The following is a 24,998-nucleotide window of genomic DNA, read 5'->3' as shown; positions in this document are numbered from 1 at the left end:
GTAAAGTATTAGCATGGATAGAGGATTGGTTGACGAACAGGAAGCAGAGAGTGGGGATAAATGAGTGCTATTCTGGTTGGCAATCAGTCACTAGTGGTGTGCCTCAGGGATCAGTGTTGGGACCGCAATTATTTACAACTTATATAGATGATTTGGAGTTGGGGACCACGTGTAGGATGTCAAAGTTTGCAGATGACACTAAGATGAGTGGCAGAGCAAAGTGTGCAGATGACTGTGAAACTTTGCAGAGGAACATAGATACATTGAGTGAGTGGGCAAAGGTCTGGCAGATGGAATACAATGTTAGTAAATGTGAAGTCATTCATTTCGGTAGGAGTAACAGGAAAAAGGATTATTACTTGAATGGTAAAAAGTTGCAGCATGCTGCGATGCAGAGGGACCTAGGTGTCCTTGTGCATGAATCGCAGAAGCTTGGTCTGCAGGTACAGCAAGTAATTAGGAAGGAAAATGGAATTTTGTCCTTCATTGCTAAAGGGATTGAGTTTAAAAGCAGAGAGGTTATGTTGCAGCTGTATAAGGTACTGGTGAGGCCGCACCTGGAGTACTGTGTGCAGTTTTGGTCTCCTCACTTGAGAAAGGATATACTGGCACTGGAGAGGGTGCAGAGGAGGTTCATTAGGTTGATTCCGGAGTTGAGGGGGTTGGCTTATGAGGAGAGACTGAGTAGATTGGGATTATATTCATTGGAGTTCAGAAGAATGAGGGGGGATCTCATAGAAACATATAAAATCATGAAGGGAATAGGTAAGATACAAGTAGAGAGTATGTTTCCACTGGCAGGTGAAGCTAGGACAAGAGGGCATAGCCTCAAGATTAGAGGGAGCATATTTAGGACTGAATTAAGAAGGAACTTCTTCACCCAGAGGGTTGTTAATCTATGGAATTCCTTGCCCAGTGAAGTAGTTGACGCTTCTTCAGTAAACGTCTTTAAAGCTAAGGTAGATATCTTTTTGAACAATAAAGGAATTAAGGGATACTGTGGAAGCGCGGGTAAGTGGATCTGAGTCCACGAAAAGATCAGCCATGATCTTATTGAATGGCGGAGCAGGCTCGAGGGGCCGGACGGCCTACTCCTGCTCCTAGTTCTTATGATCTTATGATCATTTAGCCCATAAACACACTTGTTTAGCTTCCATAATTTCCCCTCTATATCTCCAGCTTCTTTTGGTGACTTTAAAAATACTTCCCTTTGAAATTTCTCCCCTTGCAAAAATACTGCTTTGATGTCAAGGTACTTACATTCACATGAGTGTGTCGCTAAAAGGGCTAGGAAAACCCTCGAACTCACTTTTCCTGCTGTTGGGCAGTCCACTCTAACTTCTTGGTCGCCTAGTTATTCCTCAAATTCCCGAGCTACAAGTCTGGCCTTAGCTTTATACATACCATCGGGAAATATTTTTCTCTGTGCAGATACATCTCTGGGACAATGCTGGTCGTCCTCTATCTGGCACCTCAGTGTATACGCCAAACTATCTCCAACTGTCAAGCTCTTTTTGTTTTGCATCCTTTACCAACTTACCATCTAACTTGTTAGTAACCACAAGAGCATCTCTATCGTAAGGGCTCCTACTTCTTGTGGCGCTCCTCGCCTGCTCTCTGGTCCTTGCTCTTGTGAAACCATGTTCTCAACTAGATTTCCTATCCCTTTCTGGACTGCTACTACTCGACCTGTCCCTCCTATGACCAGACTTCCCTTCACAAATTTGTGACCTTTTCTTTGGACTATGATCATCTTCAGGCCCACTGTCTGAACTTACACTACGTTTTCTGGGCTTCCACATTTGCACTTCCTTCTGCCAATTTATAGGTCTGATATCCTGTCCCTTGTCTTGCACATTTAGCCAACATTTGTATTTCCCTGTGGCCTTTCCTTGCCTTCTTATAATGGTGGCATCCCTCCATTCACTAGCCCCTCCTGGCATAAACGTCACTCCAGACGCAACTTTCGGTAGTTAACCTTTGGCATAAATGCCTTATCTTGATCTTCGCTATCACTTGGTCCACTCTCAGTTAGCCCTTTATCTGCCACAATCTGTTGCTCGTAAAGGCCGACATATGTGCATGTGAAGTACATGGTGCATCATCAGTATCCATCATTTGTTAAGATTCTGTCAATGTCTAATCAATGCCAAAAAGCCGCGAGGAATGTACTCGAACGGTTTCGTTGTCATGTTGCAAAATTACCATTTTGCCATCAGTGCCAATAACTTTTCCTGGGCCTCTCCATTCTTTCTGCCCTTCTCTTCTGTAATACACCATTTCCCGAGTATTAAAATTCTTCTCTGATGGCCTGATCCAAGACCTCAAAGCTTGCCTGTTTTTTTCTGAAACCTCCACCTTAATAAATGCTCTTCTTCCTGCATGCATGGCATTAGTTTAGTTTAGTTTAGAGATACAGCACTGAAACAGGCCCTTCGGCCCACCGAGTCTGTGCCGACCATCAACCACCCATTTATACTGATCCTACACTGATCCCATATTCATACAACATCCCCACCTGTTCCTACATTTCCCTACCACCTACCTCTAGTAGGGGCAATTTATAATGGCCAATTTACCTATCAACTGCAAGTCTTTTGGTGGTGGGAGAAAACCGGAGCACCCGGCGAAAACCCACGCAGACACAGGGAGAACTTGCAAACTCCACACAGGCAGTACCCAGAATTGAACCCGGGTCGCTGGAGCTGTGAGGCTGCGGTGCTCACCACTGCGCCACTGTGCCGCCCATTGAAATGCAAAAGTTTTCCGCAAAAATTTAACTAATCGTAGTCCATTCTAAAGCCGGGGGATGATTCCACATTACCAAAGGTATTTTCAGATTCATGCTATAAACTAATTGATCTGGGCTGTAGCCCTCAACCATTTGAAGCGTGTTTTCGCATGTACTGCCCATGCCAAAGCAGTTGTCTTGCAATTTGGTTGGACGGCTAAACTTTTTCGGAGCGTTTCGTCAATCACGGCGTGATTTCTCTCACAAATACCATTACTGAAAGGACGTTTTGCTGCTGTGTGCATTGCTCCAAAATTCATATGTTCACACACACTGCTGAACTCATCATTGGCGAATTCTCCTCCGCTGTGTTAGAAATCTAGCCAGTGCTCCCAGCCCTGTTCCTATCCACCTTTCAATTATCTTTTCCACTATTACTTTTTTGTCTTTACTGGGTGGTTCGCTTTATTTCTGACTGTAGGGGAGGATTCTTTGCTAATCTCCCCTTTGTTCCAAAGGACATTCCTGCCTGCTGGTATTTGTGCAGACTCTACTGCATTACCCTGTGGCACTTGGACTAGGTGTGGCATCACCCTCACGGTTTCTCTGCCCCCTCAAGATCTTTCTTCGTCTCTGCAGGCTCCTGTAAGTGCTATTAGCAACTCTGGTGGGGTGCTTCTAGTGTCTGCATTTATGTAGGAGGATGCGGGGTCTAATTTTGCACATACTCCGCGGTTGGTTGACCAACCGGGGTTTTCAAAGAACAAAGAACAGTACAGCAGAGGAACAGGCCATTCGGCCCTCCAAGCCTGCGCCGATCTCGATGCCTGCCTAAACTAACACCTTCTGCACTTCCGGGGCCCATATCCCTCTATTCCCTTCCTATTCATATATTTGTCAATATGTCTCTTAAACGTCGCTATCGTATCTGCTTCCACCACCTCCCCTGGCAGCATGTTCCAGGCACTCACCACCCTCTGTGTACAAAAGTTGCCTCGTACATCCCCTCTAAACTTTGCACCTCGCACCTTAAACCTATGTCCCCTAGTAACTGACTCTTCCACCCTGGGAAAAAGCTTCTGACTATCCACTCTGTCCATGCCGCTCATAAATGTCGCCCCTCCACCTCCGTCGTTCCAGTGAAAACAATCTGAGTTTTTCCAACCTCTCCTCATAGCTAATGCCCTCCAGACCAGGCAACATCCTGGTAAACCTCCTCTGTACCCTCTCCAAAGCCTCCATGTCCTTCTGGTAGTGTGGCGACCAGAATTGCACGTAATATTCTAAGTGTGGCCTAACTAAGGTTCTGTACAGCTGCAACATGACTTGTCAATTTTTATACTCTATGCCCTGACCGATGAAGGCAAGCATGCCGTATGCCTTCTTGACTACCTTATCCACCTGCGTTGCCACTTTCAGTGACCTGTGGACCTGTACGCCCAGATCTCTCTGCCTGTCAATACTCCTAAGGGTTCTGCCATTTACTGTATACCTCCCACCTGCATTAGACCTTCCAAAATGCATTACCTCACATTTGTCCGGATTAAACTCCATCTGCCATTTCCCCGCCCAAGTCTCCAACCGATCTATATCCTGCTGTATCCTCTGACAATCCTCATCATTATCCGCAACTCCACCAACCTTTGTGTCGTCCGCAAACTTACTAATCAGACCAGCTACATTTTCCTCCAAATCATTTATATATACTACAAACAGCAAAGGTCCCAGCACTGATCCCTGCGGAACACCACTAATCACATCCCTCCATTCAGAAAAACACCCATCCACTGTTACCCTCTGTCTTCTGTGACTGAGCCAGTTCTGTATCCATCTTGCCAGCTTACCTCTGATCCCGTGTGACTTCACCTTTTGCACCAGTCTGCCATGTGGGACCTTGTCAAAGGCTTTACTAAAGTCCATATAGACAACATCCACCGCCCTTCCCTCATCAATCATCTTCGTCACTTCCTCAAAAAACTCAATCAAATTAGTAAGACACGACCTCCCCTTCACAAAACCATGCTGTCTCTCGCTAATAAGTTTGTTTGTTTCCAAATGGGAGTAAATCCTGTCCCGAAGAATTCTCTCTAATCGTTTCCCTACCACTGACGTAAGGCTCACCGGCCTATAATTTCCTGGATTATCCTTACCACCCTTCTTAAACAAAGGAACAACATTGGCTATTCTCCAGTCCTCTGGGACATCACCTGTAGCCAATGAGGGTGCAAAGATTTCTGTCAAGGCCCCAGCAATTTCTTCCCTTGCCTCCCTCAGCATTCTAGGGTAGATCCCATCAGGCCCTGGGAACTTATCTACCTTAATGCTTTGCAAGACACCCAACACCTCCTCCTTTTTGATAATGAGATGACTAAGACTATCTGCACTCCCTTCCCTAGGCTCATCATCCACCAAGTCCTTCTCCTTGGTGAATACTGATGCAAAATACTCATTTAGCACCTCACCCATTTCCTCTGGCTCCACGCATAGATTCCCATCTCTGTCCTTCAGTGGGCCAACCCTTTCCCTGGTTACCCTCTTGCTCTTTATATATGTATAAAAAGCCTTGGGATTTTCCTTAATCCTGTTTGCCAATGACTTTTCATGACCCCTTTTAGCCCTCCTAACTCCTTGCTTAAGTTCCTTCCTACTGTCTTTATATTCCTCAAGTGCTTCATCTGTTCCTAGCCTTCCAGCCCTTACAAATGCTTCCTTTTTCTTTTTGACTGGGCTCGCAATATCCCGTGTTATCCAAGCTTCCCGAAACTTGCCAAACTTGTCTTTCATCCGGGATTCTTTCCGGACTTCCTTTAACCTGCCCTCTTGGTCACTTTTTCCCCTTCTCTGTCTAACCTTTTGCCAACATTGTGCCTGACTGTCCCTTTTTGTTCTCAGCGGGGGTCCCTTACAGTTCACCAGCCCTCTGCTGGAGGATCCTCCTAACACCAGTACAAGGCTTAGGGGTGCGGTTTCACTGTAGGTTGGGGTTTCCCCTCAACCTGGCACACGTGGCAACTCCTGCAGTACTCCACCACATCTTTGTGGAGTTTTGGCCAGTCAAACTGCTGTCTTATGCGGGCTTTGGTCTTTCATATACCAGCATGTACAGCCACTGTAGTCTTGTGGGCCCTTCTTAATATTTCACTCCAGTAACTCAGCAGCACCACTAACTAGTGAACTACTGTCCACTCCTTGCTCTCAGGTCTGTGAGGAAAACTCCTTTTCCTCATCAGTATCTCATTCTTTAAATAGTAGCAGTCAGGGACTCCCTCTGTTTCACTTTTAGCCTGGGCAGCCTGTGCTAACCCTCGCAATACTGGATCGGCTCGTTGAGCCTCAGCTAGGGAAAATACATTACATTCATTCCCTGGGTCTCCTAACTTTCCAAAGAAAGTCTCGGACAGGCAGATCTCATGGTCATCTACCTACAGTGCCAATTCAGTCTCCTCTGGGGGAGCTGGTTTGATCATGGCCTGATCCACTACACATTCAGGGAAACTGCAGGGGTCCATCTCCTGTCACTGCCCTGTCTCTCTGAACTCTTTCAATCTTTCACTACTGGGGGGTGCTACCACCTTCACCCCTGCTAGATCATTACCTTGGAGCAGGTCAATCCCGTCCACAGGCAAACTAGGGGCAATCCCTACGTTCACCGGTGCCAAAACTAGGGCACACTCCAGCTGCACCCGGTGTACAGGTACAGTCATACACTGCCCTCAATTACCATTTACCACCATTTTGGTGTTCACTGCACTCTCTGGGGGAAAGGTCAGGCCTTTTCCCAGTAGTTGGGATCTAGTGGCCCCTGTATCCCTGAGAATCACTATGGGCTTGCTTGCTATTAAATTTTCCTGCACTTGCAGCAATAGACATCCTGGGTCTCATTCTTACTGCAGTTAAAGCCACAGATTGTTCTGCTGTGCTTTCCATCAGGGTCTTCACTGAGCGGGTGTGCCCTGATTAACACTACAGATTTCCCCTTTCATTTCCAGCGGTCAGCTCTTAAATGCCCTGCCTTATTAGAATGGAAGCACCCAGGTTCCGGGTCTCACTCTTGCTCACAGCACCTTCCTTTTTGGCTAGAGGAGGGCCCCCTGTGTCTCCTGCTTTCCTTTCTCTCCCAGGACTGCTTGGGCTCCTATCACCTTCCCACCCTTTGTCCCTTTTGGATTTGTGGGGGTGACTAGAAAAGGTTCTTCCCTGGGAAAAAGACTTATAAATTAAAGCAAACTCAGCCAGGACGGCCACTTGCCGGGCTCTCTGGGCTCACTGCTCCTCTACATGGATCTTTATGGAGTGTGGGAGAGAGTGTTTAAATTCCTCTAACAGAATGACTTCTCTGAGATTCTCATAGGTGAACTCTACTTTAAGAGCCCTCAGCCATTGGTCCAAATCCAGCTGCTTACTTCTTTCAAACTCCAGATACGTTTGATTAGCTTGCTTGAGGGTTCTAAACTTTTGGCGATAAGCTTTGGGTACCAATTTATATGCCCCAAGGATAGCATTTTTGGTCAGTTCATAATTTGATGAACTCTCATCTGAAAACAGGGAATAAACTTCATGGGCTTTTCCCGTTGGCTTGCTTTGTAGTAAAAGAGGTCAGGTCTCAACTGGCCATTTTAGTTTCCTTGCCAGTTTCTCAAAGGACACAAAAAACTCTTCTACATCTTCTTCATTGAACTTTGGAATTAGTTGAGCTAGTTTTAACAGTTTTGCACCCAGACTTGAATCATGCTCCTCCATATTAGCCATGCTTTCACTGGGGTTACTCTGTCGCTCGCTAGTTAACTCAAGCTGCTTCAACTCTCTCTCCGCATTCCTTCCAAAATATTCATTCTCTCTCCCTCTCCTCAAATTCAAGTTTCCTCTGTTCCAATTGTATATTTTCTAATAATACCCTGTCAGAGTCTGCTTCTAACCCTGTTTCTGCTTCTTCAGATACAAGGGAAAAATGGTTGACCACTAGCCTTAGGAGTTCAGACTTCCTAGCCTTGCCACGTACAGTGAGCCCACACTGCTCAGCCATTTTCCTCAATTCCTCCATAGACAGTACTTTTAACTTATCCCAAGTTACTTAAAAAAAATCAGGGGAAAGTTTTTTTTTTTAAAAATCTCAAAACCTACCTTTCATGTGATAAGGTTAGTGCTACTGAAGTGTTTTTTTATAATTTGTGTAACTTATGAAGGACTTTAGATTGTAGTGGGTAGTGTTTGGAGTAGATAGAACAAGGCCCATAGCATAATTAGTATTTTTTAATTAAAAGGTGTAACTAAGTTATCTAAAGGTAGGTCATGGCAGGAGAGCTCGCACCCAATATGCTCCTCTTGCGCTATGTGGGAAATCAGGGATGCTTCCAGTGCCCCTGACGACCATGTTTGCAGGAAGTGTATCCATCTGCAGCTACTGGCTACCTGCATTACGGAGCTGGGACTGTGGGTGGATTCACTGTGGAGCATCCGCGATGCTGAGATAGTCGTGGATAGCATGTTTAGCGAGTTGGTCACACCGCAGGCAAATGCTGCATAGGCAGGAAGGGAGTGGGTGACCACCAGGCAGGTAGTGCAGGAGTCCTCTGGGGCCATCCCCCTCTCTAACAGATATACTGCTTTGGATATTGTTGGGGGAGATAGCTCAGGGGAAAGCAGAAAGAGCCAAGTTCATGGCACCATGGGTGGCCCTGCTGCACAGGAGGGGAAAAAAAGGAGTGGCAGGACCATAGTGACAGGGGATTCAATCGTAAGGGGAACAGACAGGCGTTTCTGCGGCTGCAAACGTGACTCCAGGATGATGTGTTGCCTCCCTGGTGCTAGGGTCAAGGATGTCACGGAGCGGCTGCAGGACATTCTGAAGGGGAAGGGTGAATAGTCATAGTCAGAGGTCGTGGTACACATTGGTACCAACGACATAGGTAGAAAGAGGGATGAGGTCCTGCAACAAGAATTTAGGGAGCTAGGTAGCAGATTAAAAAGCAGGACCTCAAAGGTTGTAATCTCTGGATTACTCCCGGTACCACGTGCTAGTGAGTATAGGAATAGGAGGATAGAGCAGATGAATGCGTGGCTGAAGAGATGGTGCAGGAGGGAGGGCTTTAGTTTCCTGGACCACTGTGTCTGTTTCTGACGAAGGTGAGACCTGTTCAAGTTGGACGGGTTGCACCTGAACTGAAACGGGACCAACATCCTTGCTGGGAGGTTTGCCAGTGCTGTTCAGGGGGGGATTTAAACTAATTTGGCAGGGGGATTGGATGCAGAGTGGAGGTACAGTGGGGGGTGATGCACAGTCAAATATAGAAGAGAAACTGAGTCAGTCTGGAAGGCAGAACAAATATAGACCTGTTAAGGCACAAGCGAAAAATGCAAGGCTGGATTGCATCTATTTTAACCCAAGGAGTCTTACTCGTAAGGCAGATGAACTGAGGACATTGATTAATACATGGGAATATGATATTATTGCTATCACAGAGACATGGTTGAGGGAAGGGCAGGACTGGAAGCTCGATGTTCCAGGGTATAGAATCTTCAGACGTGACAGGGGAGGGTGTAAAAGAGGAGGTGGCGTTGCACTGTTGATCAAGGAGTCAATTACTGCAGTAAGGAGGGATGACATCTTAGAAAGTTCCTCAAATGAGGCCATATGGTAGAACTTAAAAACAAAAAGGGGGCAATCACTTAGCTGGGAGTGTACTACAGGCCTCCAAACAGTCAGGGAGAGATAGAGGAGCAGATATGTAGGCAAATCTCAGAGAGGAGTAAAAATAATAGGGTAATAATAGTAGGGGATTTCAACTTCCCCAATATCACCTGGGACAGTCATAGTGCAAAAGGCTTAAAGGAGGCAGAATTCTTAAAGTGCATACAGGAGAGCTTTTGAGCCAGTACGTAGAAAGTCCTACAAGAGAAGGGATGGTACTGGACCTAATCCTGGGGAATGAAGCCAGACAAGTGGGAGAAATGTCAGAGGGGGAGCATTTCTGGGATAGTGACCATAACTCTAAGATTTAAGGTAGTTATGGAAAAGGACAAAGAGGGACCAGAAATAAAAGTCCTGAATTGGGGGAAGGCCGATTTCAATGTGGTAAAACAGGATCTGGCCAAAGTGGACTGGGAGCAGCTACTTGTAGGAAAGACTACATCAGACCAGTGGGAGTCATTCAAAAAGGAAATAGAGAGTGTTCAGGGCCACCATGTTCCCGTAAAGGTGAAGGGTAGGACCAACAAGTCCAGGGAACCCTGGATGTTAAGGGATATAGAGGATTGGATAAGGAAAAAAAAAAGGAGGCTTATGGCAGATTCAAAGTGCTGAAAACAGCAGAGGAGTATAGAAAGTGTAGGGGGGTACTTAAAAAAGTAATTAGGAGAGCGAATACTGGGCATGAAAAAACACTGGCGGGCAAGATAAAGGAAAATCCCAAGGCATTTTATATATTAAGGGCAAGAGTATAACCAGGAAAAGAGTAGGGACCAGAGTGGCAGTGTGTGTGTGGAGCTGGAGGACATAGGTGAGGTTTTAAATAATTACTTTCCATCTGTGTTCACTATGGAGAAGGACGATGTAAGTGTAGCGATCAGGGAGGGTGATTGTGATGTACTTGAACGAATTAGCATCGAAAGGGAGGAAATATTAGCTGTTTTAGCGGGCTTAAAAGTGGATAACTCTCCAGGCCCAGATGAGATGTGCTGGCTTAAAAAGCCTGGGATACATCTCATCTGGGCCTGGAGATTTATCCAGGCATATGGGATACTTGCCTTTATTAGCCGAGGCACAGAATATAAGAGCAGGGAGGTTATGATGGAGCTGTATAAAACGCTAGTTAGGCCACAGCTGGAGTAATGTGTACAGTTGTGGTCACCACACTATAGGAAGGATGTGATTGCATTGGAGAGGGCGCAGAGAGATTCACCAGGATGTTGCCTGGGCTGTAGCATTTCGGCTATGAAGAGAGACTGGATAGGTTTGGGTTGTTTTCCTTAGAGCAGAGAAGACTGAGGGGGGGACCTGATTGAGGTGTACAAAATAACGAGGGGCATTGATAGGATAGGAAGAAACTTTTTCCCTTAGCGGCGTGATCAATAACCAGGGGGTACAGATTTAAGGTAAGGGGCAGGAGGTTTAGAAGGGATTTGAGGAATTTTGTTTTCACCCAGAGGATGGTTGGAGTCTGGAACACAGTGCCTGAAGGGGTGGTAGAGGCTGGAACCCTCACAAATATTTACGAAGTGTTTAGATGAGCGCTTGAAATGCCATAGCATACAAGGCTACGGGCCAAATGCTGGAAAATGGGATTAGAATAGATAGGTGCTTGATGGCCGGTACAGACACGATGGGCCGAAGGGCCTGTTTCTGTGTTGTATAGCTCTATGACTTCATCCTGGCCTGGAGAGCTACTAGCTTCTGTTGACATGTTAGTATTCAAGCACACACAACCACAAGAAAACCTGTATTGAAATCTTGCTCTTTTTTTGCTTGGGAGCAATTTGGCTGCCCACTTCCAATTTCTCTCGTTTATCTGTGGGTCAATCCCGGACGGGCCTCCAAATTTCTGTTAAGATCAGGTGAGAAAGAGGTCCAGGGTTCCCTTTCAGCCTTCACCTGGTCTCACCACAACAGGGTTTAATTTTAAACACACTGTTTTTAGCTCCCCCATGGTGAATCCTTGTTCACTGCTTTCCAATTATAAGACAAAGAAACAAGCACAAACAGGCTTTCTTAGGAGAAGAAAAGTTGAAATTTATTGAACTTAAACTCTAATTTGGCTAACGCCTACGGATAAATGCCGCGCCCCACGCTAGCATGCATATGCGATACACACATGCAAATAGAGACAGAAAAGAGCAGAGAAAAATAAAGCGGAAAGGTTTGAGGCAATATCTGAAGAGTTGTTACGGTTCTTCGAGCTCACTGTCGATTCCTTGATTTTAGGTAGATCTTGCTTTTTATTGGGGCCCAGTAGTCTTCTTAAATCTTGTTCACTGGAAGAGACTTTTCTCTCTTGGGGCTCATGTGTCTTCAGTGGATTCAGAGGCTTGTGAGAAAGAGATTGAAGCAGACAGGAGAGAGATCTTCTCAGTCCAGGAGCAAACAGCTTTCTTCCCAAACTCTTTGTACAAATTCAAAAAGCTCAGGTTGCCCAGCAGGTTAGTCATGTGACTAGCTAGTTTGACCATGTCTGTTTGTGTATTCAGCCATCTTAGCAGTCAACCTAAAATGCGAGCTCCCCCACCTTCAAAGTCTGGTGATCAAAAGTCCATTGTGGGTTGGATGTCAGGGAATGGCTTCTTTGTCCTTACAAACATTGTCTGTTAATATGCAAATGTACCTTCCAGCCTCGGCCGATCTGTTCAATAAGTCCTCCCCTCACTCCAGTAACAGTTTAAAATCAATGTTCATGACAAAATTAATGTGCCTCATTCTCGGCAGGTGGGGGCCTAGCATGACACTACTCACCATCCAACTTCCCCTCCTGGATCCTATGTTAGCTGATATTGTTAACTGTTCTCTATCAAGTACTGGACCCTGTCCTTCAAATCTGCCATCATCACCCACTCCTCCAAAAACCAATCAATGACCCCACAGTTCTTGCAAACTACTACCCATTATTCCAACCTCCCTTTCCTCTCCAAAGTGCTTATATATGCTGTTGCCTCCTAAATCCATGCCCTGCTTTCCTAGAACTCTATGTTTGTATCCCCCCCTATCAGTTTTCTGCCCTGCCACTGTACCGAAACAGCTCTGATCAAAGTCACAAATGGCATCCTGACATCCTAAGTGATTATGACTGTGGTTAACTATCCCACCTCGTCCTTCTCAACTGGTCTGCAGCCTTTGACACTGCTGATCACATCATCCTCCTCTGTCATTCAGTTGGTTGGGAGTCTGCTCACCTCCACTCTCCACCCTTATCTATCCAATCATAGCCAAAGAATCACCTGCAATGGCTTCTCTTCCCACACTTGCATCATTACTTCTGGAGTCCCCCAAGGATCGGTCCTTGGATCTCTCCTATTTTTCGTCTACATGCTGGTTCCCTGGCAAAATCATCTTATAAACAGCAGCTTCCACAGGTATTCTGACAGCATTCAGTTTTACCTCACCACCACCTTTCTTGACCCCTCCACTGTCTCTAAATCGTCAGACTGCTTGTCTGACATGCAGTACTGGATGAGCATAAATTTCCTGTAACTAAATACTGCAAAGACTGAAGCCATTGTCTTCTGTCTACATCACAAACTCCATTCTCTAGCCACTGACTCCGTCTCTCTTGCTGGCAGTTCTCAACCCTGATGTCGAATTTGACCGAGATGAGCTTCCGGCCACACAGCCATGCCATCATAAACAACATCTGCTTCCACCTCTGTAACATTGCATGACTTTGCCCTGCCTCAGCTTATCTGCAGCTGAATCCCCCATTCATGCCTTTGTTACCTCTAGAGTTGACTATTTCAATGCTCTTCTGGTCGGCCTCCCATCTTCCACCCTACATAAACTTGAGCTCTATTGCCTGTATCCTAACTGTCACCAAGTCCCTTTCACTCTCACCCCTGTGCTTGATGATGTACACTGGCTCCTGGTTAAGCAACGTCTCAATTTTAAAATTCTCACTCTTGTTTTCAAATCTCTCCATAGTTTGACCCCACCCTGTCACCTCCTCCAGCCCTACAACCTTCCAAGATCTCTGCATTCTTCCAATTCCAGCCTCATGCACATCCCCAATTTTAATTACTCTACCATTTGCATCTGTGACTTCCTAGGCCCTAAAGTCTGGAATTCCCTCCTCAAACCTCTCCCCCCGCCATCTCCTTCTTTAGTATACCTTTTAAAACCTACCTCTTTGACCAAGTTTTTGATCATGTGTCCTAATACCTTCTTCTATGGTTTGGTTCAAATTTTGTTTGATAATGTTCCTGTGAAGCATTTTGGGATGTTTTACGACATTAAAGGTGTTACAGCAATACAAGTTGTTGGTTGTGTCACTGTGGCAACTTATGTGAATAGGTAGGTGGAAATTACATTGATGTTATTATATGTTCTAGGAATCAGGTAAGCCAAACAGGAAAAAACAATAGCAGTTGGTTTTGGGTTGGGTTAGTGGAGTGGCGGGCGGTGGGGTGGGCGGCGGTGGGTGGTGGATAATGATATGTATTGATAACTCTGTAAAATATAGAGAAAATAGACAAAAAGTTATAATCTTCATAGAACAATAGGTTGCAGCTTTGTGCCTCGAGTTTTTCTGATAGCAATCCACTATAAGATTACAAGCTTCAATATTTTAACTGAAGATCTAAGTATTTCCCTGAAAGGTTCACTAAAAAAAAAGGTGGAGAGCCAGTGCGGACATGATGGGCCGAATGGCCCCCTTCAGCACTAACGTTTCTGTGATTCTGTGAGGTATCCAAGTATACTACATTGATTTGTACTTTTAATCAAGGATGTGAGGATGCTAATAAGATGGTACTGTGGGAAGATTAAATAAAATGAAAAACGCATTTTCTCAACCATATTAAATTTATATCCTGCTTTACCTGTGTGAGTTCGGATGTGTTTCTGTAAATCCCCTGAGGTTTTAAACGCTTTGTCACAACTTTCTTCTGGACACCTGTATGGCTTTTCTCCTGTATGGGTTCTTGTATGGCTTTTTAATCCATATCCTGATAAGACAACAGAAACATTAATAAGAGGAAAATAGAACTTTGAACAAGAATGGAACCATGCAAACAGATTTTTAATCATATTGCAGATGTGCCACCAACAAGAATGCCAGCAAAGCAAACAGTTTCCTTATGCTTCTTGACATAGTATGCCACAGAGACAGTGCAGGATTGTTACAGAACAAATGTGTGTATGGAAAGGAATGAGACTGTGATATTTGTAAACATTTTTGAATGCAACTCAATTGATATTATTTTCTGCAGCTTGTACATTGTGGTCTGCCATATGGATTCTTGTTAGTCTATTCTAATCATTAAACTCAATAGTAGGGATTCATGGAAAACCCTGGGAATGGATAAGGAACTACCAGAGGGGTAGAAACTAATAACTATTCATAAGAGGAGTCATAGGGTGTGGGGGAGCACTAAGTGAAGTATTCATGTGGGGTAATTTTACGCTGATAGCAGGGGTCTCAACGCCAGGGGAAACCAAGCGCCAGAATCCCTGCGTTGCCCTTTTCCGGAAGGCCCGCCGAATTCAGTACCAATCAGGCACTTCGGTGGACAGCGGTGGGTCTTCCATAGAATTTAAGACCCTGTCGCTGAAAGTCCTGCCCTTGGAGAGCTGCTGGCCAATTAGTGTTGTGCTTCCTGGGTGCAACAGGGCCGCCGCCGCACAAGTAATTGTGGCTATGGTGGGAAGAGGCCCTTAATTGGGGGATAATTACCCAGTTAAGGCCCACAATTGGCAGTGGGACGGGAAGGCAGTTCCCGTCCCAGACTAACTTTCAGCGGAGGCAGGATGGTGGTGGGAACCCCCTCCCGCCACCATACCACCCGATTTTATGCTCTCCCCGCCTCCAAACCCGTTGACTCAGTGTTCGGACCACTGCTGTTTCAAATTTGCATAAATGGCCTGGCAACTCAATGCATACACGCAGCTTAGAAGGGACAATGCTTTACAGTGCTCTGGTCAGACCACATCTTGCACACTGCATCCAGTTCTGGCCTCTGAGAACAAGGGAGACACTCTGGCGCTGGAGACAGTGCAAAGAAGAGTCAAAAGATGGATCCTTAGTATCAAAGGTCTGACTTATGAAGAGAGAGCCGAAACATGAAAAGGAGGTATTGAAACTGTGCCTTTTTTAGGGGGTGATAAGGGAAAGGGAGAACACCACCAATCTTTTTAAAGTTGCTTTGGGCTGGTACCATATAGTACTCTTGCAATATATAATCTCTTCATTACAATAACATGGCCATTTGGACCGGATGCTCTGGAATTTAGAAGGCTAAAGGTGATTTGATCAAAGTTTTCAAACTATTAAGCAGAACAGATAACGTACATACAGAGAAACTATTTTCGTTCGTTGGGGAGTCTAAGACTCGGGGACATTGTCTAAAAATTAGAGCTAGATCTTTCAGGAGTGAAATTAGGAAACACATCTACACACAGAGGGTGGAAGAATTTTGAAACTCTCTTCCGCAAACAGAAATTGATGCTAGATCAATTCTTAATTTAAAACTGAGAATAATAGATTTTTGTTAAATAAAGGTATTAGGGGATATGGGGCAAAGGTGGGTACATGGAGTTAGGTTACAGATCAGCTATGATATCATTGAATGGTGGAACAGGCTTCAGGAGCTAAATGGCCTACCCCTGCTCCTATGTTCCTTCAAACTGTGACCACACTTGCACATACACTGTGGGGGTGTAATGGAACTTCCATGTTTTCAAAGAAGCCAGATCATCCCAGATAACTTGGTTACAGACATCATATTTACGCACCAGCATAAAGTCTGCTCAATTAATGCTCAGAAATTCATTGTACATCACTACCTGCATTGAATCAAGACTACATCTACTGACAAAAGCTGAATACTGCAGGTGCTGGAAACCTGAAATAAAAACAGAAAAGGCTGGAAACATTCAGCAAGACACAGAGCATCTATGGAGACAGGGAGAAACAGAGCTAATGTTTAGGTGGAAGCACATCTGACCTTCGACCTGAAACCCTTAGCTATTTCTCTCTCCAAAGATGCTGCGTAACCTACTGAGTATTTCCAGCTTTTTCTGTTTGCATCTACTGTCTGATGTACCAGCTAAAGGCACACAGAGTTCTGGTTCATTCATGTCCTTTAGGGAAGGAAATCTGCTGTCCTTACCTGGTCTGGCTTACGTGTGACACCAGACCCACAGCAATGTGGTCAACTCTTAATGCCCTCTGAAATGGCCCAGCAAGCCACTCAGCTGTATCAAACCACTACAAAGTCAATAAGGAATGAAATCGGATGGAACACTCGGCATTAACCTAGGCACCGGAAACGACAACGGAAAACCCAGCACTGTCGACCCTGCAAAGTCCTCCTTACTAACATCTGGGGGCTTGTGCCAAAGTTGGAAGAGCTGTCCCACAGACTCGTCAAGCAGCAGCCTGACATAGTCATACTCATGGAATCATTTTTTACAATGTCCCAAACACTGCCATCACCATCGCAGGGTATGTCCTGTCCCACTAGCAGGACAGACCTAGCAGAGGTGGTAGCACAATGGTATACAGTCGAGAGGGAGTTGCCCTGGGAGTCCTCAACATCGACTCCGGACTCCACGAAGTCTCATGGCATCAGGTCAAACATGGGCAAGGAAACATCCTGCTGATTACCTCCTACCACCCCTCCCCTCAGCTGATGACTCAGTACTCCTCCATGTTGAACACCACTTGGAGGAAGCACTGAGGGTGGCAAGGGTGCAGAATGTATTCTGGGTGGGGGACTTCAATGTCCATCCCCAAGAGTGGCTCGGTAGCACTATTACTGACCAAGCTGGCTGAGTCCTAAAGGACACAGCTGCTAGACTGGGTCTACGGCAGGTTGTGAGGGAACCAACAAGAGGGGAAAAAAAACTACTTGACTTTGTCCTCACCAATCTGCCTGTCGCAGGTGCAACTGTCAATTACAGTATGGTAGGAGTGACCACTGCACAGTCCTTGTGGAGATGAAGTCCCGTCTTCAAATTGAGGATACCCTCCATCGTGTTGTGTGGCACTACCACTGTGCTAAATGTGATAGACTTCGAACAGGTCAAGCATCTCAAAGCTGGGCAACCATGAGGCGCTAAGGGGCATCAGCAGCAGAACCACAATCTGTAACCTCATGGCCCGGCACTCTACCATTACCATCAAACCTGGGGATCAACCCTGGTTCAATGAAGAGAGCAAGAGGGCGTGCCAAGAGCAGTACCAGGCATACCTCAAAATGAGGTGTCAACCTGGTGAAGCTACAACCCAGGACTACTTGCGTGCCAAACAGCATAAGCAGCGTGCGATAGACAGAGCTAAGCAATCCCATAACCAACAGATCAGATTTAAGCTCTGCAGTCCTGCCACATCCAGTCATGAATGGTGGTGGACAATTAAACAACTAACAGGAGGTGGTGGCTCCACAAATATCCCCATCCTCAATGATGGGGGAGGCCAGCACATCAGTGCGAAAGATAAGGCTGAAGCATTTGCAACAATCTTCAGCCAGAAGTGCCGAATGGATGATCCATCTCAGCCTCCTCTTGAAGTCCCCAGCATCACAGATGCCAGTCTTCAGCCAATTCAATTAACTCCACATGATATCAAGAAATGACTGAAGGCACTGGATACCACAAAGGCTATGGGCCCTGACAACATTCTGGCAATAGTACTGAAGACCTGTGCTCCAGAATTTGCTGTGCCCCAAGCCAAGCTGTTGTAGTACAGCTACAACATTGGCATCTACCAGGCAATCTGGAAAATTGCCCAGGTATGTCCTGTACACAGAAAGCAGGACAAATCCAACCCGGCCAGTTACCACCCCATCAATCTACACTCGATCATCAGTAAAGTGGTGGAAGGTGTCGCAGACAATGCTATCAAGCGGCACTTGCTTAGCAATAACCTGCGCAGTGACGCTCAGTTTGGGTTCCACCAGGGCCACTCAGCTTCTGACCTCATTACAGCCCTGGCTCAAACGTGGACAAAAGAGCTGAACTGAAAATGACTGCCCTTGACGTCAAGGCAACATTTGACCAAGTATGGCATCAAGGAACCCTAGCAAAACTGAAGTCAATGGGTATTAGAGGGAAAACACTCCACTGGTTGGAGTCATACCTAGCGTGAAGGAAGATGGTTGTGGTTGTTGGAGGTCAATCATCTCAACTCCAGGACATCACTGCAGGAGTTCCTCAGGGTAGTGTTCTAGGCCCAACCAGCTTCAGCTGCTTTATCAATGACCTTCCTTTAATCATAAGGTCAGAAATGGGGATGTTCGCTGATGACTGCACAATGTTCAGTACGATTCGCGACTCCTCAGATACTGAAGCAGTCCGTGTAGAAATGCAACAAGACCTGGACAATATCCAGGCTTGGGTTGCTAAGTGGCAAGTAACATTAGCGCCAGGCAATGACCATCTCAAACAAGAGAGAATCTAACCATCTCCCCTTGACATTCAATGGCATTACAATCGCTGAAAAATAGCATATGGGGATAGTGTAGGAAAAAGGCATTGAAGTGGATGATCAGCCATGATCTTATTGAATGGCCGGGCAGGCTCGATGGACTGATTGGCCTACTCCTGCTCCTATGTTCCTATGAATCCCCCACTATCAACATCCTGGGGGTTACCATTGAACAGAAACTGAACTGGAGTAGCCATATAAATACCGTGGCTGCAAGAGTAGGTCAGACCCTAGGAATCCTGCGGCGAGTAACTCACCTCCTAACTCCCCAAAGCCTGTCTACCATCTACAAGGCACAAGTCAGGAGAGTGATGGAATACTCTCCACTTGCCTGGATGGCTGCAGCTCCAACAACACTCGACACCATCCAGGACAAAGCAGCCCGCTTGATTGTCACCCCATCCACAAACATTCACTCCCTGCACTAACGCTGCACAGTGGCAGCAGTGTGTACCATCTACAAGATGCACTGCAGCAGTGCACCAAGGCTCCTTAGACAGCACCTTCCAAACCCATGACCTCTACCACCTAAAAGGACAAGTACAGCAATTGCATGGGAACACCACCACCTTCAAGTTGCCCTCCAAGTCACACACCATCTTGACTTGGAACGATATTGACATTCCTTCACTGTCACTGGGTCAAAATCCTGAAATTCCTAAAAGCACTGTGGGTGTACCTAGACTGCAGTGGTACAAGAAGGTGGTTCACCACTACCATCTTAAGGGTAATTAGGGATTGGCAATAAATGCTGGCATAGCCAGCGATGTCCACATCCCATGAATGAATAATATTTCAGGCTTTCATCGGTTGGTAATTTTAGTCCTATTTTCTTGTATAGTAGCAAACTGAATTCTGGGGCATTGTGCTGGTTGCAGCTGCTGTTCAGTACGCTATTTGACTATTGGGCTACCACTTTCAAGGAGACAATGCAGTCAATATGGGGAAGCTCCATAATACAGTACAACTTTAATGATAAATTTACAATAATCCACAGAATTTTTTTAGGATTTATAATGCTTCAACTTTAAAGCAGAGATTTAACATTTTTACCATATTAAAACTATCAAGTAGCTTTTCTCGGGCCTAGGCCGCCTGCCAGCCAAGGGTAAAATCCCCATTTGATTGGCCTGGGTGGGCGGGCTGTTTTTCGCCGCTGCTGCCCTGTGTAAAATGGTGGCGTGGGCAGGAACGGGTCGGGAAGGGCCCCTCGAACCTCCCGCTCCATTTTGCGCTCACCCCCCACTGCTATCCCGCTCCTGCCATTAACTCTGCTTCTCTCTCCACAGATGCTGCCAGACCGTTTTTTTTTAATTCATTCACGGGATGTGGGCATCACTGGCTAGGCCAGCATTTATTGTCCATCCCTAATTGCCCTTCAGAAGGTGGTGGTGAGCTGCCTTCGTGAACTGCTGCAGTCTATGTGGGGTAGGTACACCCACAGTGCTGTTAAGAATCCTGTTCCAGGATTTTGACCCAGTGAAAGTGAAGGAACGGCGATATAGTTCCAAGTCAGGATGGTGTGTGACTTGGAGGGGATCTTGCAGGTGGCGGTGTTCCCATGCATTTTCTGACCTTGTCCTTCGAGGTGGTAGACGTCGCGGGTTTTGAAGATGTTGTCTAACGAGCCTTGGTGCACTGCTGCAGTGCATCTTGTAGATGGTACACACTGCTGCCACTGTGCGTCGGTAGTGCAGGGAGTGAATGTTTGTGGATGGGGTGCCAATCAAGTGGACTGTTTTGTCCTGGATGGTGTCAAGCTTCTTGAGTGTTGTTGGAGCTGCACCCATCCAGGCAAGTGGAGAGTATTTCATCACACTCCTGACTTTTTTTTTTTTAGAACATTACAGCGCAGTACAGGCCCTTCGGCCCTCGATGTTGCGCCGACCTGTGAAACCATCTGACCTACACTATTCCATTTTCATCCATATGTCTATCCAATGACCACTTAAATGCCCTTAAAGTTGGCGAGTCTACTACTGTTGCAGGCAGGGCGTTCCATGCCCCTACTACTCTCTGAGTAAAGAAACTACCTCTAACATCTGTCCTATATCTATCACCCCTCAACTTAAAGCTATGTCCCCTCGTGTTTGCCATCACCATCCGAGGAAAAAGACTCTCACTATCCACCCTATCTAACTCTCTGATTATCTTATATGTCTCTATTAAGTCACCTCTCCTCCTCCTTCTCTCCAACGAAAACAACCTCAAGTCCCTCAGCCTTTCCTCGTAAGACCTTCCCTCCATACCAGGCAACATCCTAGTAAATCTCCTCTGCACCCTTTCCAAAGCTTCCACATCCTTCCTTTAATGCGGTGACCAGAACTGCACGCAATACTCCAGGTGCGGTCTCACCAGAGTTTTGTACAGCTGCAGCATGACCTCGTGGCTCCGAAACTCGATCCCCCTACTAATAAAAGCTAACACACCATATGCCTTCTTAACAGCCCTATTAACCTGGGTAGCAGGTGCCTTGCCTTGCCTTGTGCCTTGCAGATAGTGGACAGGCTCTGGGAAGTCAGGATGTGAGTTACTCGCCGCAGGATTCCTGGCCTCTGACCTGCTCTTGCAGCCGCTGTATTTATATGGCTACACCGGTTCAGTTTCTGGCCAATGGTAACCCCAGGATGTTGATAGTGGGGGATTCTGCAATCGTAATGCCATTGAATGTCAAGGGAAGATGGTTAGATTCTCTCTTGTTGGTGATGGTCATTGCCTGGCACTTGTGTGGTGCAAATGTTACTTGCCACTTATCAGCCCAAGCCTGGATATTGTCCAGGTCTTGCTGCATTTCTACACGGACTGCTTCAGTATCTGAAAAGTCGCGAATCATGTTGAACATTGTGCAATCATCAGCGAACATCGTCACATCTGACTGTATGATTGAAGGAAGGTCATTGATGAAGCAGCTGAAGATGGTTGGGCCGAGGACATTACCCTGAGGAAGTCCTGCAGTGATTTCCTGGAGCCGAGATGATTGACCTCCAACAACCACAACCATCTTCCTTTGCGCTAGGTATGACTCCAACCAGCGGAGAGCTCCCCCCCCCCTCACCCCCGATTCCCAATGACTTCAGTTTTGCTAGGACTGCTTGATGCCATACTCAGTCAAATGCTGCCTTGATGTCAAGGGCAGACACTCTCACCTCACCTCGAGTTCAGCTCTTTTTGTCCACAATTGAACCAAGGCTGTAATGAGGTCAGGAGCTGAGTAGCCCTGGCGGAGCCCAAACTGAGCATCACTAAGCAGGTTATTGTTAAGCAAGTGCCGCTTGATAGCACTGTCGATGACACCTTCCATCACTTTACTGATGATTGAGAGTAGGCTGATGGGGCGGTAATTGGCCCAGTTGGACTTGTCCTGCTTTTTGTGTGCAGGACATACCTGGGGAATTTTCCACATTGCCAGTTAGATGCCAATGTTGTAGCTGTACTGGAACAGCTTGGCTAGGGGCACGGCAAGTTCTGGAACACAGGTCTTCAGTGCTATTGCCGGAATATTGTCAGGGCCCATAAATGCCTTCAGTCTTTTCTTGATATCACGTAGAGTGAATCGAATTAGCTGAAGTCTGGCATCTGTGATGCTGGGGTCTTCAGGAGGAGGCCGAGATGGATCATCCACTCTGCACTTCTGGCTGAAGATTGTTGCAAATGCTTCAGCCTTATCTTTCGCACTGATGTGCTGGGCACCCCCATCATTGAGGATGGGGATATTGGTGGAGCCACCTCCTACAGTTAGTTGTTTAATTGTTCACCACCATTCACAACTGGATGTGGCAGGAATGCAGAGCTTTGATTTGATCCATTGGTTTTGGGATCGCTGAGCTCTGTCTGCCTGCTGAGTATTTCCATCATTTCCTGGGTTTTTTTATAACAATTCCTGTTATTCTTGTAAGTAGATAATAGGTCATTCCACTGATATTTTCTGATGATTTTGTTTTCTTTTCCACCTCCTTCTCCTCTTTGTTCTGATTGCATTTAAATGTTTGTTCATTTTTGAGTTCTGATCAAGGGTTACTTGTCTGTTTGCTGCATGGATCCTGACTAACCCATTGTGTGTTTCCACCATTTTCTGTTTTTGATAATGAGAAGAGTTGGCTTTTAGAATGGTTCACACAATAATTTGAAAGCTGAGAGAGGCAATGTTGATGACTGACCAATCAGCCTCGCTCAGTTGTTACTTCGATATTGCATGAAACCCATATTAGTGCCAACAGTTACCAGAAGTGCAAGTCTAAAACACCTGGCTGGAAACCAAATATAAAACTGCCGAGACTTGCTGAAAAGGGCAGCCGGTTAGATCTGCTAATAACTGTTGTTAAGTGGAGTTTTTCCCTCAAAGGAGATAGTTTGCATGCCATATATGCATTTCTCAGTAACTTGGCTTGAAGACTTTTAAGCAGGGTGATGTTGCTTTGTGTCACAGATATCTAGCAGAGTAAGAAAAATCCCAGATTTTGGAGAGAACAATGGAGATATTTGGTAGGTACAGCTCGTCTCTTATTCATGAGTCACTAGCAGTGTTCCCTTTAAGGTGCACGCATGTGTGGCCGTGCAACAATTTGGAATGTACCGTGCATTGAAATAAAAAGGCTGTTGACAACAGCAAGTTTGTGCAGGGGGAGGAGCTGTGCATCAACCCCCAATGGTAAAAGCACGAACGGCTGGAGAGAGTGGGAAAAAGTGCAGGCTATGACTGAAGGATCGGAAAGCTAGACAAGACGAGACGAGGGTGGCAGGCAACTGGAAGTGAGAAGGGTGGGAGGCAAGGTGCTGGACAAGACCTCCGATCTGCGAGAGAGATTGAGCTTCAGAAGGTGAGAGTACTCTGGATTCATAGGTCAAGGTTTATGGGAGGACACATGGGAAAACACCCCAGTAGCCAGTTGGCCTGTGAGGGGAAGGGCTGAGCCAGATGAAAGGGATTGGACCCACAGAGTTTCTGGCTAACGCCCTGTATTCGAGTGAGACTCCAGCAAGCTCCCCATTCAGCAGCTCTCAATGGCCCAGGACTCAATCTGGAACCGCATGATCCAGAAAGGCTAACAGCAACTCAAGTTGACAAACCCAGTGGGCATGGTCCATCATGGCCAAATACGTGCACATAGTCTGAGGTGAAGTTGGTCAATGTCTCAAGAAGAACCTAATGCTTTCTGATGAGCAGGTTTATTATGCAGATTGGGTTATTGATCCTATATATGGAGTAGGTCAATGAACAAACACTTACCTTTGGCATTGACTGAGCCACATATCTCTTGGCATTTCTTCGTGGACAAAGATTTTGGGCAGGTTATAGTCATCAGTTGCAGGCCCGCTGGTGGCTAGTCAGGCCGATCCGTGACCGGCAGATTCTCCCACAGCGGATACAAGTGAAGGTGTAGTCGCTGCTGGGGGCAATTGGATCTATCCTTCTCCTCCTTTCCTCTTTCATGCTGGTTCTTCGCTCAGTCTCAAAGGTGTCTGTAGCGTTCCTGATGTAGCATCTCCAGGCATCACGATCTACGGCCTGTGCATCCCACTGGCGATGGCTGATGTGGCACAGAGAGGGACTTCTTCAGGAAGTCCTTGAAATGTTTGCATGGGGCCCCTCTGTTCCTTTTACCTGTGGTGAGCTCTCCATACAACACGATCTCGGGCAGGCGACTGTCATCCATCCGGGCAATGTGACTCACCCAACTCTTTGCAGCAGGATAGCCTCAATGCTGGTGATGTTGCTTTAGTCCAGGACATCAATGTTTGTGATGCGGTCCTGCCAGTGGATCTTGAGGATGCTGCGGAGGCAGCACTGATGGAAGCACTCTAGAAGGCGTACATGACGGCGGTATAGGACCCATGACTCAGCGTCATACAGAAGGGTGGTGAGGACTATGACTTTGTACACTGCGAGTTTGGTCTGTGCTCTGAGGCTGTGATTGCTTCACACACATTTGTAGTGTCTGCCGAATGTACTGTTTGCTTTTGAGAGCCTATTGTCCACTTTCTTGTCTATGGTGGCATCAAACGAGATGACGCTCCCCAAATAAGTAAATTGCTTGACGGCATTCAGCTTGGTTCCCTCGATGACAATTCTTGGTGGTCTATATTCTTCTTGGGGTGCAGGATGATGCAGGACTTCAGTTTTCTTTAAACTGATTTTTAGTCTG

The 24,998-nt window shown here is 46.2% G+C and overlaps 1 protein-coding gene across 5 annotated transcripts in view; it reads right to left on the bottom strand.

The window, feature by feature from the left end:
* The window catches only part of znf143b (zinc finger protein 143b), a 126,121-nt gene that overhangs the window by 42,567 nt on the left and 58,556 nt on the right, over positions 1–24,998 (bottom strand). For all 5 annotated transcript variants that reach the window (XM_068046379.1, XM_068046378.1, XM_068046376.1 and 2 more), the window contains one exon: positions 14,249–14,374. In XM_068046379.1, coding sequence (XP_067902480.1) covers positions 14,249–14,374 — 126 coding nt within the window. The remainder of the gene's footprint in view (positions 1–14,248; positions 14,375–24,998) is intronic.

The sequence above is a fragment of the Heterodontus francisci genome, chromosome 14 (assembly GCF_036365525.1).
Source record: "Heterodontus francisci isolate sHetFra1 chromosome 14, sHetFra1.hap1, whole genome shotgun sequence".
NCBI classification, from domain to species: Eukaryota; Metazoa; Chordata; class Chondrichthyes; order Heterodontiformes; family Heterodontidae; genus Heterodontus; species Heterodontus francisci.
Note: the sequence above shows the minus strand (reverse complement) of the source record. Positions and strands in the feature narration are given on the sequence as shown.